General features: G+C 32.2%; 2 protein-coding genes across 2 annotated transcripts; both read right to left on the reverse strand.

Moving 5' to 3' along the window:
* Positions 1-233: 233 nt before the first annotated feature.
* LOC131953681 (out at first protein-like) lies at positions 234-4,058 on the reverse strand. The gene is made up of 4 exons (XM_059316993.1): positions 3,796-4,058; positions 2,971-3,105; positions 2,638-2,815; positions 234-2,182 (listed from the first exon to the last, which is right to left on the reverse strand). Exons 1-4 carry the CDS (start codon positions 3,994-3,996, stop codon positions 1,908-1,910), a joined length of 789 nt encoding a protein of 262 aa, XP_059172976.1. The 5' UTR covers positions 3,997-4,058; the 3' UTR covers positions 234-1,907.
* Positions 4,059-5,064: 1,006 nt separating this feature from the next.
* Positions 5,065-12,882, reverse strand: LOC131953680 (tetratricopeptide repeat protein 17). The gene is made up of 6 exons (XM_059316992.1): positions 12,644-12,882; positions 9,246-9,567; positions 8,934-9,037; positions 8,674-8,828; positions 7,846-8,004; positions 5,065-7,309 (listed from the first exon to the last, which is right to left on the reverse strand). The coding sequence occupies exons 1-6, from the start codon at positions 12,756-12,758 to the stop codon at positions 6,881-6,883; spliced, it is 1,284 nt and encodes a 427-aa protein (XP_059172975.1). The 5' UTR covers positions 12,759-12,882; the 3' UTR covers positions 5,065-6,880.
* Between the last annotated feature and the right edge of the window lie 117 nt (positions 12,883-12,999).

The following is a 12,999-nucleotide window of genomic DNA, read 5'->3' on the forward strand; positions in this document are numbered from 1 at the left end:
TGTTTGGGGTCAGTCAAGTGTTGTTTGGGATCAGTCATGTGTTGTTTGGGGACAGTCTATTGTTGTAAGGGGTCAGCCAAAACTGTTGTCTGGGGTCAGCTATATAGGGATTACTTTTGGGCTTAAGGCATTCAAATTTGTTTATGCAGAACACAACAGATTTTTATTTAAGTTTAAAACAAAACTACACATATTTTACATTTTACAAGTAAAGAAATGTATCAACATGGCTTCATAATAATTTACTTTTAATATCCATTTATATTTACAGCTCTTTTATGAGTAAAAAAAAGGTAAGATTTAAAAACATTACATACCGTAAGATTACATACACAGACTTACAAAAATACATAAATAAATCATTGTGTCTGTTGTGATGCGAGATTTGGACAGGGTCAAAGCTTGAAGGACAAAGTGCAAAGACAATGACGATCCAATATAAATCACTGACCACTTTCACATTTAAAACAGAAGACTATATTCATGATGACAGATGAACACTTCTACACCCTAATACGACAGGACGAGGCTAATCTCAAACTATTTTTCCTAACACAAAATCCTACTCATGTCACATTCTTACGTGCCCGTCACATTCAGGATCTTTTTTTAATATCAATCATTCCACAACACACATACTCTTGCACTAAAATACCATTCAAAACAGTGTCAATAGAATACTTTAATTCTTTGTTGTGGTTGATTTCTTGAGTTTCCCATTTTACTGTCTCAAAACATTTTTAATGCTAAGTGGTGATTTGTATAGAAATCTGACCAACAGGCCTGAGTACTAGTACTGACAGTTCTAAAGAAATGTTTACTTTAATATCTGGCACATTTATACTATCATATACATTTTTCTTCTTTCATAAAAGAATATAATATTAACTAAATTATGTTTTAAAGAACGTCCACTACAAGACTGTGCACATAATTTTAAATAAATAGAAGCAGCTACATTTCCAAAATTGATTACTCCATATTTTAACTCTCTTCAAGTAGCTTCGAATGCTAAGTAGCTCATTTTGTCCAGGGGAGGGTGGGTCACATTTATAGTTAACATTATATTTATGGTAGTGTACAGTAGCTGAGTGAAGACTTGTGTAGATATTATTCACTCTCTGACCTTACAATTGTAGTGATCTGTCAGTGTGTAAACCTCAGTTGATAACATTAAGAAAAGTGTTTATAGAAAAATACAAAAACCATTATCTTAACATAGCAAAAGGCCAGTCAAATTTGACTTGTAAAAAAGGTGTTAACTGTGGGCTTTAAAAAAGTGATCAAGTATTTTTAAACACAATTTTGATTAAAAATAAAAAGCTGAAATGTCACTCTTGCATGATACATGCAAATTAAATTTCTAAAAACTAAATGGTCATGACGTGATGAAAGTGATTATAAAGTAAGGTGAGATATTAATGTGTGAATAAACATTACATTAATCAGGTAAATATACACATGAGTTCCAATAAAATGAACTAACAGTAATACTCTTTTCTAGAGAAGGTTATGTTATTTTTACTTCTACTCCCTCAAAATGAACTCTATCTGCCCTTTTGACATTCAAGTCTGCAGAGAATAACTATACTTTTTTTTTTGGTTCAAACTTAATACAATTATTAATTTGTAATAAACAATAAGAAATACTATGCCTTGTAGTGTCAGTGTTTTTTCCCAACATGTAATGCTTTTCCATATTGGATGTATGACTAGTATACGGGCATATGGTTGTGGTGGACTTATGAAAGATTGTCCAAAATACAAGCTCCTCCTATAAGGGGACATACATTTTCTCTGTTTCACAGCTTGTATTACAATATACAGGTAACACTGATACATTTTCAAAGAAGTCATTTTGAAACTGACTATCATATAAACTTCAACATCATATCTGGGATGAACAACTACATATCCCACAAGCATTTTAACTTGGAATTCACAACATACACAAATGCCAGACATCTTTTGCAGGTCTTGATCCCACACCTGTAGCTGACCACTCGCCCACTTAGGTCAGTGCCATGGCAGTATTTTAATCCACAGGGGTACCAGCCAATGCATGTCCGCAGCTCGCACGTGCAAGGTTTGCTCGGGTCAGATGTGTCACGACACAGGCTGTACTTGCTAGGGGACAGCTCTGATGTGGCTGATATCAACGTTATGTAATCTTTTCCCAAGGCTGTAAAATAATTTCAAGTTAATGTGCAATGTTATAAGGAAAAAAATCTCATTATTAGTTACATCTGTAAATGCTACTTTTTACACTTGTTGAAAAAAAATCTATAGCCCATCATACTAATAAGTAAGTGATTATTTCTAAAACATTTTAGTAACTCAAGATATAATTATTGGAAAGAGTGATGAGAAAGAGAAAAAATAAAAAAGGACAGAAATATGTTGAAAAAACCCATGCTACATTGTGAGTTAAAAAATGCAAACAAGACCTCATAAATATTTTCCAACTAAACCTAATATTGTAAAATAAAAGAATTATGTAACTAATTTTGATGAATGTCACACCATAAGTAAATATGCAGTAAAGAGCTCACAAAAAAAGTATCAATATTTTATATTTCATGTTTTTAAATGTTGATTTGCACTGTAAACAGATAAAACACATAATAAACTCCTTACACTTTGAAATGGTTTTGATGTCCGCCTCTTCTGTGAAAGTCCGATCCTTGGCCTCGCTGCAGATGTTGAACACATAGGGGCTGATGACCTCTGCCTTGTTCAGGTTGACTGTGAGGTCAAGGTTGTGAGTTATCATTTCTTTTTCTTCTTCAGGTGTCCTGATGGCTGTTGGATTTTTCTGCACAAATTAACACAGAATCATTTAGTTAAATATTCCATTTTTATCATTACAAGCTATAAGTTAGTGCAATGTGTATACAAACTATATTTTAACATTTTAGACAATAAACATGATGGCTTATTTAAGTTGAGATTTGAATACATAGTACAAACCTGTCTTAATTTAGACATCGCATCAGATGAGATGAAGTCATTCCTCATGAAACGAGTTATGAAGCAAAATACCTGAGGTGTTGTCTGTCCTAATTCTTCTTCACCTAGCACAAGTATTCTAAAAATTTGAACCTCCTGCAATAAAAAAAAACATTTGAAAAGTTATGTATGCATTTATTGTTGAAATGCTCATAATAACTTATGTCTAAGGAATAAAAACTTTTAAAAAGTTTTGTTTATGATTCTCACTTCAAACTGGATGGAGCTTGTTGCTATCAACAATCAACTATGTGACAAATGGATTTCGACAATGCATAGAGAATATTTTTTTATTAAGTTCTAGTTAAGTGTTAAGTGACCCATCAAATTTTTTTTAAATTTACCATGTAAAATATGGTCTTTCCATAATGTAGGCCTATATTTACTATATTATCATGGATGGTTGAAAAACCTTTAAAATTTGTTGGTGTTAGCCGTTAGGGTTAGGGCTAGGGACAGGGTTAGCATTGACATTAGCCAGCCATGTGTGTATTTAGTTAACTACCAGTAAGCTAGCACCCCTTTTTAAAAGAAGATTCTATTATCGGACACTAGTATAAAAATTCCCCATTTAAATTTTGGAGCTCTTATCTCACGTTGTGTGTTGTAACTGAAAAAAACTGAATGAACTGAATATGTAACTTGAACTTGTAAAGATTAGAAGTGAAGTCTAGATCTACCAATGATAAATAAAATAATTTATACCTTATTTAAATACATAAAAAGATGATTGTCAAATGACTTAATAAGTTAATAAGTTGATATAATTTATAAACCAAAACTTACAGATTTAAAGTCAATAAACTGTGTAACAAAAGAGCCATCAGAGCTCAGAAATTCTACGATCACTGTGTCATCTGTTGTGTTAGAAACGATTGTCTCTACTATTGTTTCCCCACCCTTATTTCTTGCATTTACGACAAGCTGAGGCTCAACATAAGTTAAACAAATACACGTAAAACACGCCGTAAGCGTAATAATGCGCATTTTAAAAGAATTAAACAGAGATAGACGTCAGGCAAAATTATTAAATTAGGGCCTAGTCTTTATAATAATCCTCAATCCATTGTTGATTTTTAGTCACTTCCTGTTATAGTTAACTCTCATTTTTAAACCTAAAACAAGAGAGCTAGGTTCTACTTGAGTTATCGGCCTTTGGCTTTGCGGTAGTAGTCCTAGATCTAGATAAATAAATTCGTCAAGTGTCGTATCAATAATATCATTTGTTCCAAATATAGCCTAAAAATCAAATGGCGATCCTATATTAGATAAGAATGGCGGGGGGGGGGGGGGTAAACCGTTCATTTTGGTTAGAATAACGACTGGCAACGAAGAGGGTTAATACTGTATGTTTGATAGTATTACTGATACATTTTTGTCAGCCTAAAGATTTTTATTTCATAGACTGGGCCTATATTGAAAAGAGTTTGTCTCCCCTTGATTGAGATTAAATAAACGTGTTGACATACAGAAATAACAAAATATTGACACTGTCTTATATGTTTTAGCACCCCACTCTATTCTCCACTTTTCGCACCGTAACACAAAAATAGATTCCCCACGCTAGAATGAGGTTCAATTATCTCACCTTCAATGTTTCTTCCAGGCATCGAAGCCCCCCCCCCACCCCCCCACAGAGAGTCTACAGCCCCTGAACGAAATGGGAAATATATACTTTTAATAGTGTCCGCAAACCCCCTTCCCCCCCCCCCCCCCCACGGAGAAAAAAGTCTGGAAGAAACACTGTTCACCTTCCCCAAGGTAATTATTCTAATGAAAATTAGCATTTAAAAAATCAATTTTGCCCTTTAAAAAGTTAAAAACTAAAGCTAAGTAACACTTTCTTAACCACCCTTATCCGTATCCCACCCCCAAAACAACCTATTTGGGTTCTTACTTAGAACAGGTCACAATGTAATATGGGATGGAGGCTGTTCAGGAAAAATTATGTAATATGTATTTTCTTTGAAATTAAAAAAATGAAAATGTTAATTTTCTTTCCACCAATGAAGAAGAGATGGCAAATTTACTGACACAAATGACAAAAGCATCTGATTTTTTGCAAATATTTACATCTGATTTATTTAATCAAAGACTTAACAGTAACAATTTGTTTTCTACAGAAATGACTGTGAAAGATTTTTTTTTTACAATTTATACATGCTTCAGATAGCTGTGACAGGAAATAAATTTTACATTAACTATATTAATTTTACAGTAACCTTGGAGTAAGTAGTTTTTACAGTAACTAAAACTCAGCATAAGGAAAATGTACAGTAATATAGCTTCAATGCGATATGTCATGTTAACACTAACTAATTCATATAACATAAACTTTGCTGCTGTGTATTAAATGTTAACAAAAATGTGTTAGTCTAAGTTAACATGCATGAGGTGTTAGTCTTATGTTAACACACAGTTAACACATGTCTTATGTTAAGATAAAGGTGTTATTTCTTTAAAAGACTAATGACATGCTGTAAAAATTGTTAGTATAGGATCTTTTCAGTTTAAGTAGCAATAAAAGCCTAATCGCAAATGTAAATTAATTAGCTATTAATAAACAGGTGGCACACAACTAAATAGCTAGTAGGTGAAAAGTGAATTCATTAAACTAGGTTGAAAACAATAAACTCAATAGCAAAGTGTTGGGCATGAATATTCTACTCTCTCAATACAGAGGTAAATCTAGGGTTAAAACAAGTAAAAAATAACCAAAAAAATCTTTCTGAATATTTAAATTTTAGTTTAAATTAAGTACCAATTGTTCTGGCCTCCTCTATCAGTTTTGAATAAAAGATCATTAGGATAATAGGCCTAGATCTATACATTACACAAATAACAAGGTCTAAACTACTTAACTCTTTCATGCAAGACCAAAATAACTTTTAAATACTGTAATCTAATGGACATTTTAAATAGTATATTTTTTCAATATAACTATTTAAAAAATAACATTTACATCAACCAAAGTTGTTTCTTATTATTAATAGTCGATCTTCGTAACAACCTGTAAGGAATTACAGTGTATCTTGGTTGTATATTGTCTATAAAGATATATGGAACAGAAAAAATAAATATCACAAAGAGAGTTAACTCTTCTTGCTTTGGTATCCAGGTTTTGTGTATTTGAACTGTATTTAATAGTAAATATTTTAAGTTTAATTTATTGTAACTTATAACACTAGCAAACATACAGATGTTAAGATATGGAAGACTATGTTTTAACAAACATATGAAATTTCTAGAATTTTTTTAATAAGAAAAATGCTTCTTCAGTGTTCTATCCTATTGCTTATTGTGTCAACAACATGCAAAGCGTCAGCATGCAAATGTTTTGATGAAACAACTATCTAATGCCAAGCTACTTTGTGCTTTGATAAAAAAAAAAAATGACAGTAATAACAGCTAGTGCTCCCAGCACAGCAAGTAAATTACTATTTTAAAAATACATAACAGAATTCAACTGAATAGCCTTCAGAAATTCCCTCAGTAAAAATAAAGAAAAAAAAATTGATTTTTTTTTTAAATTCTAGGAAGCTAATTACTTAGCATTCATCTGAAGCAACCGGGTTTTCTTAAAATATAAGTTAAATAATTTGAACATAAGTTATTTGTTCTGTATTAAGTAATTCAAACAGTAAAAACATGATAAATATTTCTCTAAATTGTTTACAGCTAAGAAAAAAAAACTGATTTGAAAATTTTAAAGGAATTAATCTGAAAATTCTAAAGAGAAGACAACTGAAAACAAATCTCAAAAAAGAAATAATCCCACTCGACAACATTTTATTAGTAAAATATTTGCTGTTTTTATTACATTGTTTAACCCACTAATGTCCTATAGAGTTAGGGAACTACAAACCCCTGACTAACAATTCCCTTTCCTTAGCCGACACATCCTTGGATTAATACCAAGCTTAATCGACCTCATTGCCATAGCCCTGTTAAAATGTCTTTGCTGGGTTTTTGAACCATCGCCTGCACCAGAGTCTTGAAAATTGGATTCTATGGATGTCACCACACCAAAGAGAACTCCCACGACTAAAAACAAAATAATAAACAGGGTGAAATGTGTGACCGAGGGGGACGGCTCCGAGTCTAGGTCTCGCAGGTGGGATTTAGCTGGCTGGAAACCTGGGTTTAACAACAAGGCTTGGTTAAAATGCATGGCTGCTTCTTGAGGGTGTCCGTAAGATTTTAGTATTTCCCCCAGTGTGTAATGTTGCAGCCAGGCGTTTTGTCCAGCTGGCTGGAGATGCAGGGAATGGCGGGCCAGGTAAATGGCATCATCTAGATACTGAAACAAGACAAAACAAGAGAAACTAAAAAGTTAGTGCACAGTTAAGACATGAAACAATACATTAAAGAGATGAAAGTTAAACCAAAGTAGTCAAATAAAACAAATGATACTTAAGAAACTAAAATTAATCCAATTCAGAGAATTTTAAACAATAAAGATAATACATGATAAACAAAGGTTAATCTAAATTTAAAAAATGCAAATTATGAGACACTAATTAATGATACATTAAAACATAAAACATTTATAAGATAATCCACACTTAAGTTAGTTTTAACTGACTCACAATAAGTTAAAGCAAAAGTTTTTAATAACTTATGCACTATTTGTAGAGATATATTGCTGTTTTATGTTACATATCCCAATAAATTTGTGACTCTAAATTATGTTATAATCTGATGACTTAAAATTGAGCTGCTGGTATCAGTATATATAAAGCTTTTGTTTTGTATGTGATAAAGAAAAAGTAAAACAAACAGTAAAATAAAAATAAAAACTTTGACTATCCTATAAGAAAAAACCCCACTGATTACCTGTAAATTAAATAAAACACGGGCCAGATTTAGAAGGATATCAGGGTCCTCTGGTGATATACTCAAAGCTTTACGAAAACACTCTATTGATGTTTGAGTATTGCCCTTTATCCGCCAGAAATTCCCAATCAAATTGTATACTTGAGCTGACTGTTGTCTCTGTGGAAAATAAAACAGGAAAATTGAATTAACATACATGTTACCAGTACCATATAGAGGTAGATTTTACAGCTATAATACATCAGATGTAAAGGGAATATGTAGCAGTTGAAGACTCAGCTTTTGTTTATTGTCATCTGAATGGTGTCAGGTGTGTGAAATATTGAATATTATGTACCTATTAACAGTAAACAGATGCAGCCAGAACCTTATTATACAATCGTAATTAACCAGGTAAACTCAGAAACAGGTTATAAAAAGGTTGTTTCCAGTAGGGATAGGGAGAAGAGGTGTTAGGATTCAATTTTTTTTAAATGAGCTATGTGTTCTTACAGACCAGATAGATAGCCAGTAGTGCAGATAAGTCAAGTTCACCTGATTCTGTGACCTTGGCATTAAACGATTGCAAGGTCATACTCTCCCCAGCTACCTTTGCTCCCTCAGAGATGGGTGGATTTAGGAATCCAATTTAGATTCTAGACTGAACATTGAACAGTATTGTGGTTTTTTTTTAAATAAAACTAAAGATGATATACCAAGTTGTATAAAAGTAAGTGGATTTTCCCCATTCAAAATCACTCTGGGACTATTTTAGTGTAACTATGACACTGTCACCTTGGTAGCTCATTGATCTGAAGAGGCTTTGCTGGTTTCAGATAACAAACTTACTTGATGTGAGCCATCTTTTTCAATATCTCTTTTTGCTTTGCGTAATTTTTGTTCTAAATCATTCATATCTACTTCTGATGACTTTCCGTTATTCTGAAATATCATAGCTACATCTGGTTCAGGAATGTGAGAGTGCAGATGTCGCTCCGAAATGCCTGAAACATTTTGGAAAAGGTTTAATCAATTGTGAACTATAATTTTTTTTACAATATTTTATCGTTTGAGATAAGCTAAATAAAGACGAAAGCTGCCAAACTGACCCCTTAAATGATCGTACTGTGTTGAGTTTACTCGCTTTCCACAGTTCAATGGTTTGAGTTTACTTGTTGATTTCTTTGTATTAGTTTTATGTTTTGATGTTGTGCTTAAAAATAATAAGTAAAAGGCATGTTAGAAATACACCTACAACCAAAATAAAATGCTAATATTAAAACATCAAATTAATTAAAACAAATGCAGAAATTCATGCTGAAAAGAAAATGTAAATGCACTCTTAAAAATACTCATTCTTTAAACTAGACTAAAAATAGTTACCAGTTACTTATTGCAATAATTGAAGAAAAACTGTTTACCCTTTATTTATATTTGTATCTGTATTTTCTTTACATAAATATGAATTATGTACATCGGCTTTCTTATTGGTTTCACTGCTTTGTTCAACAGTGTGACAATCGCTAGGGGTAAATTCTCCCGTAGAAATATAATCAGTGACGTCCCTAGGTGAGGACACTACCCATTCACCATCAGAAACTATTTTGTTGGTCAATATCTCCATCATTCTCTCTTCCATAGAGCCTTCAGGTTCACTGACTGTTGTAGGAGATGAGGTGCTGTTGGTTTCATTGGATGATGAACTGCTATTGTTGGTTTCAGTCTTGGCTGGTTCAACTTTGCCTGCAATACATCAGTGTCAAGTAAATTGGTACAGAATTAGGTATATCTTGTAGATGGTAGACCAAAATGTTCATCTAATTTAAATGTACTTAGATCCCAGCAAATAAATAATCACGAATAGCTTTAATGAATTAATAGTAACATCATACAGTATTTTCTAGTATCTAAAAATATGTTATAAAGTGGTAGAATAATTTAAATTTAGTTTAGTCCCCCAACTGGTAGGCATGGATTTTTAAAAGGGTGTATCAAAATTGTGAAAAAAAAATTGCATTTCTTTTTAAATATATAGGATTGTGCTCTTTTTTAACACATTCTTTCAAATGCCAAGGAAACATGATGTACGTAATTATTAGTCAATTTGGTAAACAAAAAATTCATCTGCAAACCTGAGTCAACATTACATTTCTAAATGCATTATAATTAAGGATTATTTTTTTAAGTGTGTAAGGCTACATCATAGCATAGCCAAAATTGAACAAAAAAAGTCATAAAAATAGTGTTACTTGATGCATTTATTGATTTATTGTCAACACAATTTTTTAAATTATATTATCTATTATTATAATGGGATAAAAAGGTCCCTCCAGCCATTAAGAATCAAAAGGATTTGGACGGAGTGGACCCTTTTTTGCCTTTTGTTTGTGTGCCTAGCAGAACGACCCCCCCCCCCCCCCCTTTTCAAGTTTTCAACTCTGGCCTGAGACTTGAGTAATGCCTGTAGGCCTACACTGTAACTAGACTATGGCAGGAAACAGATTGGTACCGCAAAATGCATATTCGGTCTTCGCCGTTCATAAACTTTCTAACCAGACATCGTTCTGGGATTTTGTGTAAACTGATAAATAGAGCAAGGTTTTTACAAGCTTCGTTAGCAACATTTTTGTGGAATTCGTTTTTTATGACATTTTGTGCCGTGGCGAAGGATGCGAAGTATGCAAATCTAGACGGAATGGATCTACTTGGAAAGTACGTGTACTGCACTAATAAGGTAAGAAATAATATTTTGTAAAAATAACTATTATTTTTTTATGGATTTTTCATTAGAAATGATTGCTGTAAATTATGAAAGTAAAAAAAGTATATTTGAATGCGTTTTTTACTTTAATTTGAACAAAATGACTGCAGAAAATTACGACACATCGGCGTCGCTGAAAGCGGGAATTTCAGTTAATTTTTTACGGATATAAAATTGTATTTTTTTACTCCGAAGCATGTATTTAAATAACAGTTAAGTTAAATCTATTTAATTCTGTAAAATATAATTATTATTTTGCCGTAGATACTTTTTTTTATATTTTTAATGATTTTCTGTCGCGGAAAATCGGTATTCGCACCATGCACGCACACGTAGTAAAACTAGACTTATCTTTAAAACACGAGAATCTTGAGTACACTGCGAATAACAAAGTTTTTAAATGTTAGTTTACTTTTGACTTTAAGCCATTTGTTTTAAATCGAAATTAATTGATAATGTAATTATTTCAAAGTAAAAACTTTCCGTCTGAAATTGGCTTCTAACCTTCGCCACTGAACCAGCCTACGCACGACATTCGCGCGAGTCTGTTTCTTCGCAATAGTCTGTATAGTGTCGAGGGCTAATCCTAAAAAGAACCGAGTCCTCACTAATGTAATGTTTATTAAAATTAGGTGCAATTGTTGGAACACATGAGAAATAACAAATTTAAATTTCTTCAAATCTATAGCCAAAAGAAAGTAGAACTTTATAACTCTGTAAATTATGAATCGAGTGACGGCTGTCGTGAAAACGGGAGCCATTGTACTCTTTTTTTTTAGGGTGACCTACTTTTATTATATAAATTTAAAATTCGAAGATTTGATAAGCAGCTGAGTAGCTGAATACGCATGCGATATGGCTGGCACGTTTTGGGATAGGGATCGAGTACACCGTAGAATTTTTTTTTCTAAGAACTACCCGTATTTTTTTTTTAAATCAAAAGATACTTACATATTAGCTGTGGATTTCAATTTCATTACAGAACTAATCACTAACTTTAGTTTTTAAAAGTGATTTTGCTTCTAGATCTAGCGTATTTTCAAAATTACGTAGATTCTAGATCTAGATCGATTTTACTAACTATTTGACAAACGTGTCAGTAAAATGAGGTCACCGCTTCCAGATTCTTTGGTTTTAATTATGTTTGTCATTTTGATCAATTATAAGTAGCATTAAAACTACTGCATCTATCATCAACATTGTTTTTATAGGCCAGTTCTAATGATACATTCTGTTCATTACCAATTCTAATGAAATCGTATCAGGCCCTAACTAACACCCTGTTCACTGACACCACACTATTTGAATGAGGTCACAGACAGTCGTAACTTTAAATTAATTTATAAAGTACTAAACAATTATAATTAGCCATGTAAATGCTGCAACTATAATAAAAATTGGCATATAGACATATTTTACTAATAATATTTTTTATATAGACCTTCTATATTTAACTCTGTTATTTTTTTCTTCCCCAGAGTGTTTTTAAAAGCCAGAATTTTGAACATTTTTTAAAGGGGATAGCGGTCGTTTTTTTTCAAGAATAATTATAGAAATAAGCTATAAACTGGTATATTTTGTAAAGTTTGACATAATTACAAATAAATGTATGCCTAAGTGACATTTCTGTGTAATTATATTGTTAATTTTGTGAATTTCGTGGATTTTAGACCTTACTACGTTTAGATGTAAAAAAAAATGTCATTTGAGTGAGTGTGGTTAATCTAAATTTTGAAGGTGATGTAAATGTCTAGTGCTATTAATTTTTATATTTTTGAATTCCTCGATTGTTAAGCAACAAAATTGATATATAATATGTCAATATTAATATTTGTTACTTTGAAAATTGGCGAAAATCGACCCTAAAAGTAGATGTTTGAGAGTTGAATCTGTTTCCTGCCCTATATAGAATTATCTAGAACTAAAGTTGATAGATCTAGGTCTAGTTTCATTTACTCTCGTCTATGTCATAGCTAGGGGGTAGACTAGCAACAGTACCACACAACCATTGTTATTTGACAATTTGTTGACTCAGGCTCACTCGACTGACTGACCAACCTGCTGAAAGATTTAGTTTCCAGTGATGTGAACTGGATCTACTGTTGCTGTTAACAATATGCATGGAAATAACGTACAGTGCCATGTAAGACATACATGGCAAGTCACAGGCCATTCTAAGGCCAATTATTTAACACACAATCAGGCTTTCACTTTATTTGACGACGACAGACCGATGTTACAGAAACAGTTTTTGTTGATATGGAATCCTATTTCCTGTTTAAAAACAATATGGCTGTTTTGATGTCATCAATGGGAGCAAATCAAGGGAACTAACTCGATAAATAAATTCATGCTTCAATATTTGTTTAACTTAGGGTATGGGCCTAAATTATTTTTAATAACGCTTTTATCTT

This window comes from Physella acuta, unplaced genomic scaffold (assembly GCF_028476545.2).
Source record: "Physella acuta isolate Inbredline_101_S28 unplaced genomic scaffold, ASM2847654v3 ptg000937l, whole genome shotgun sequence".
NCBI lineage: Eukaryota > Metazoa > Mollusca > Gastropoda > Physidae > Physella > Physella acuta.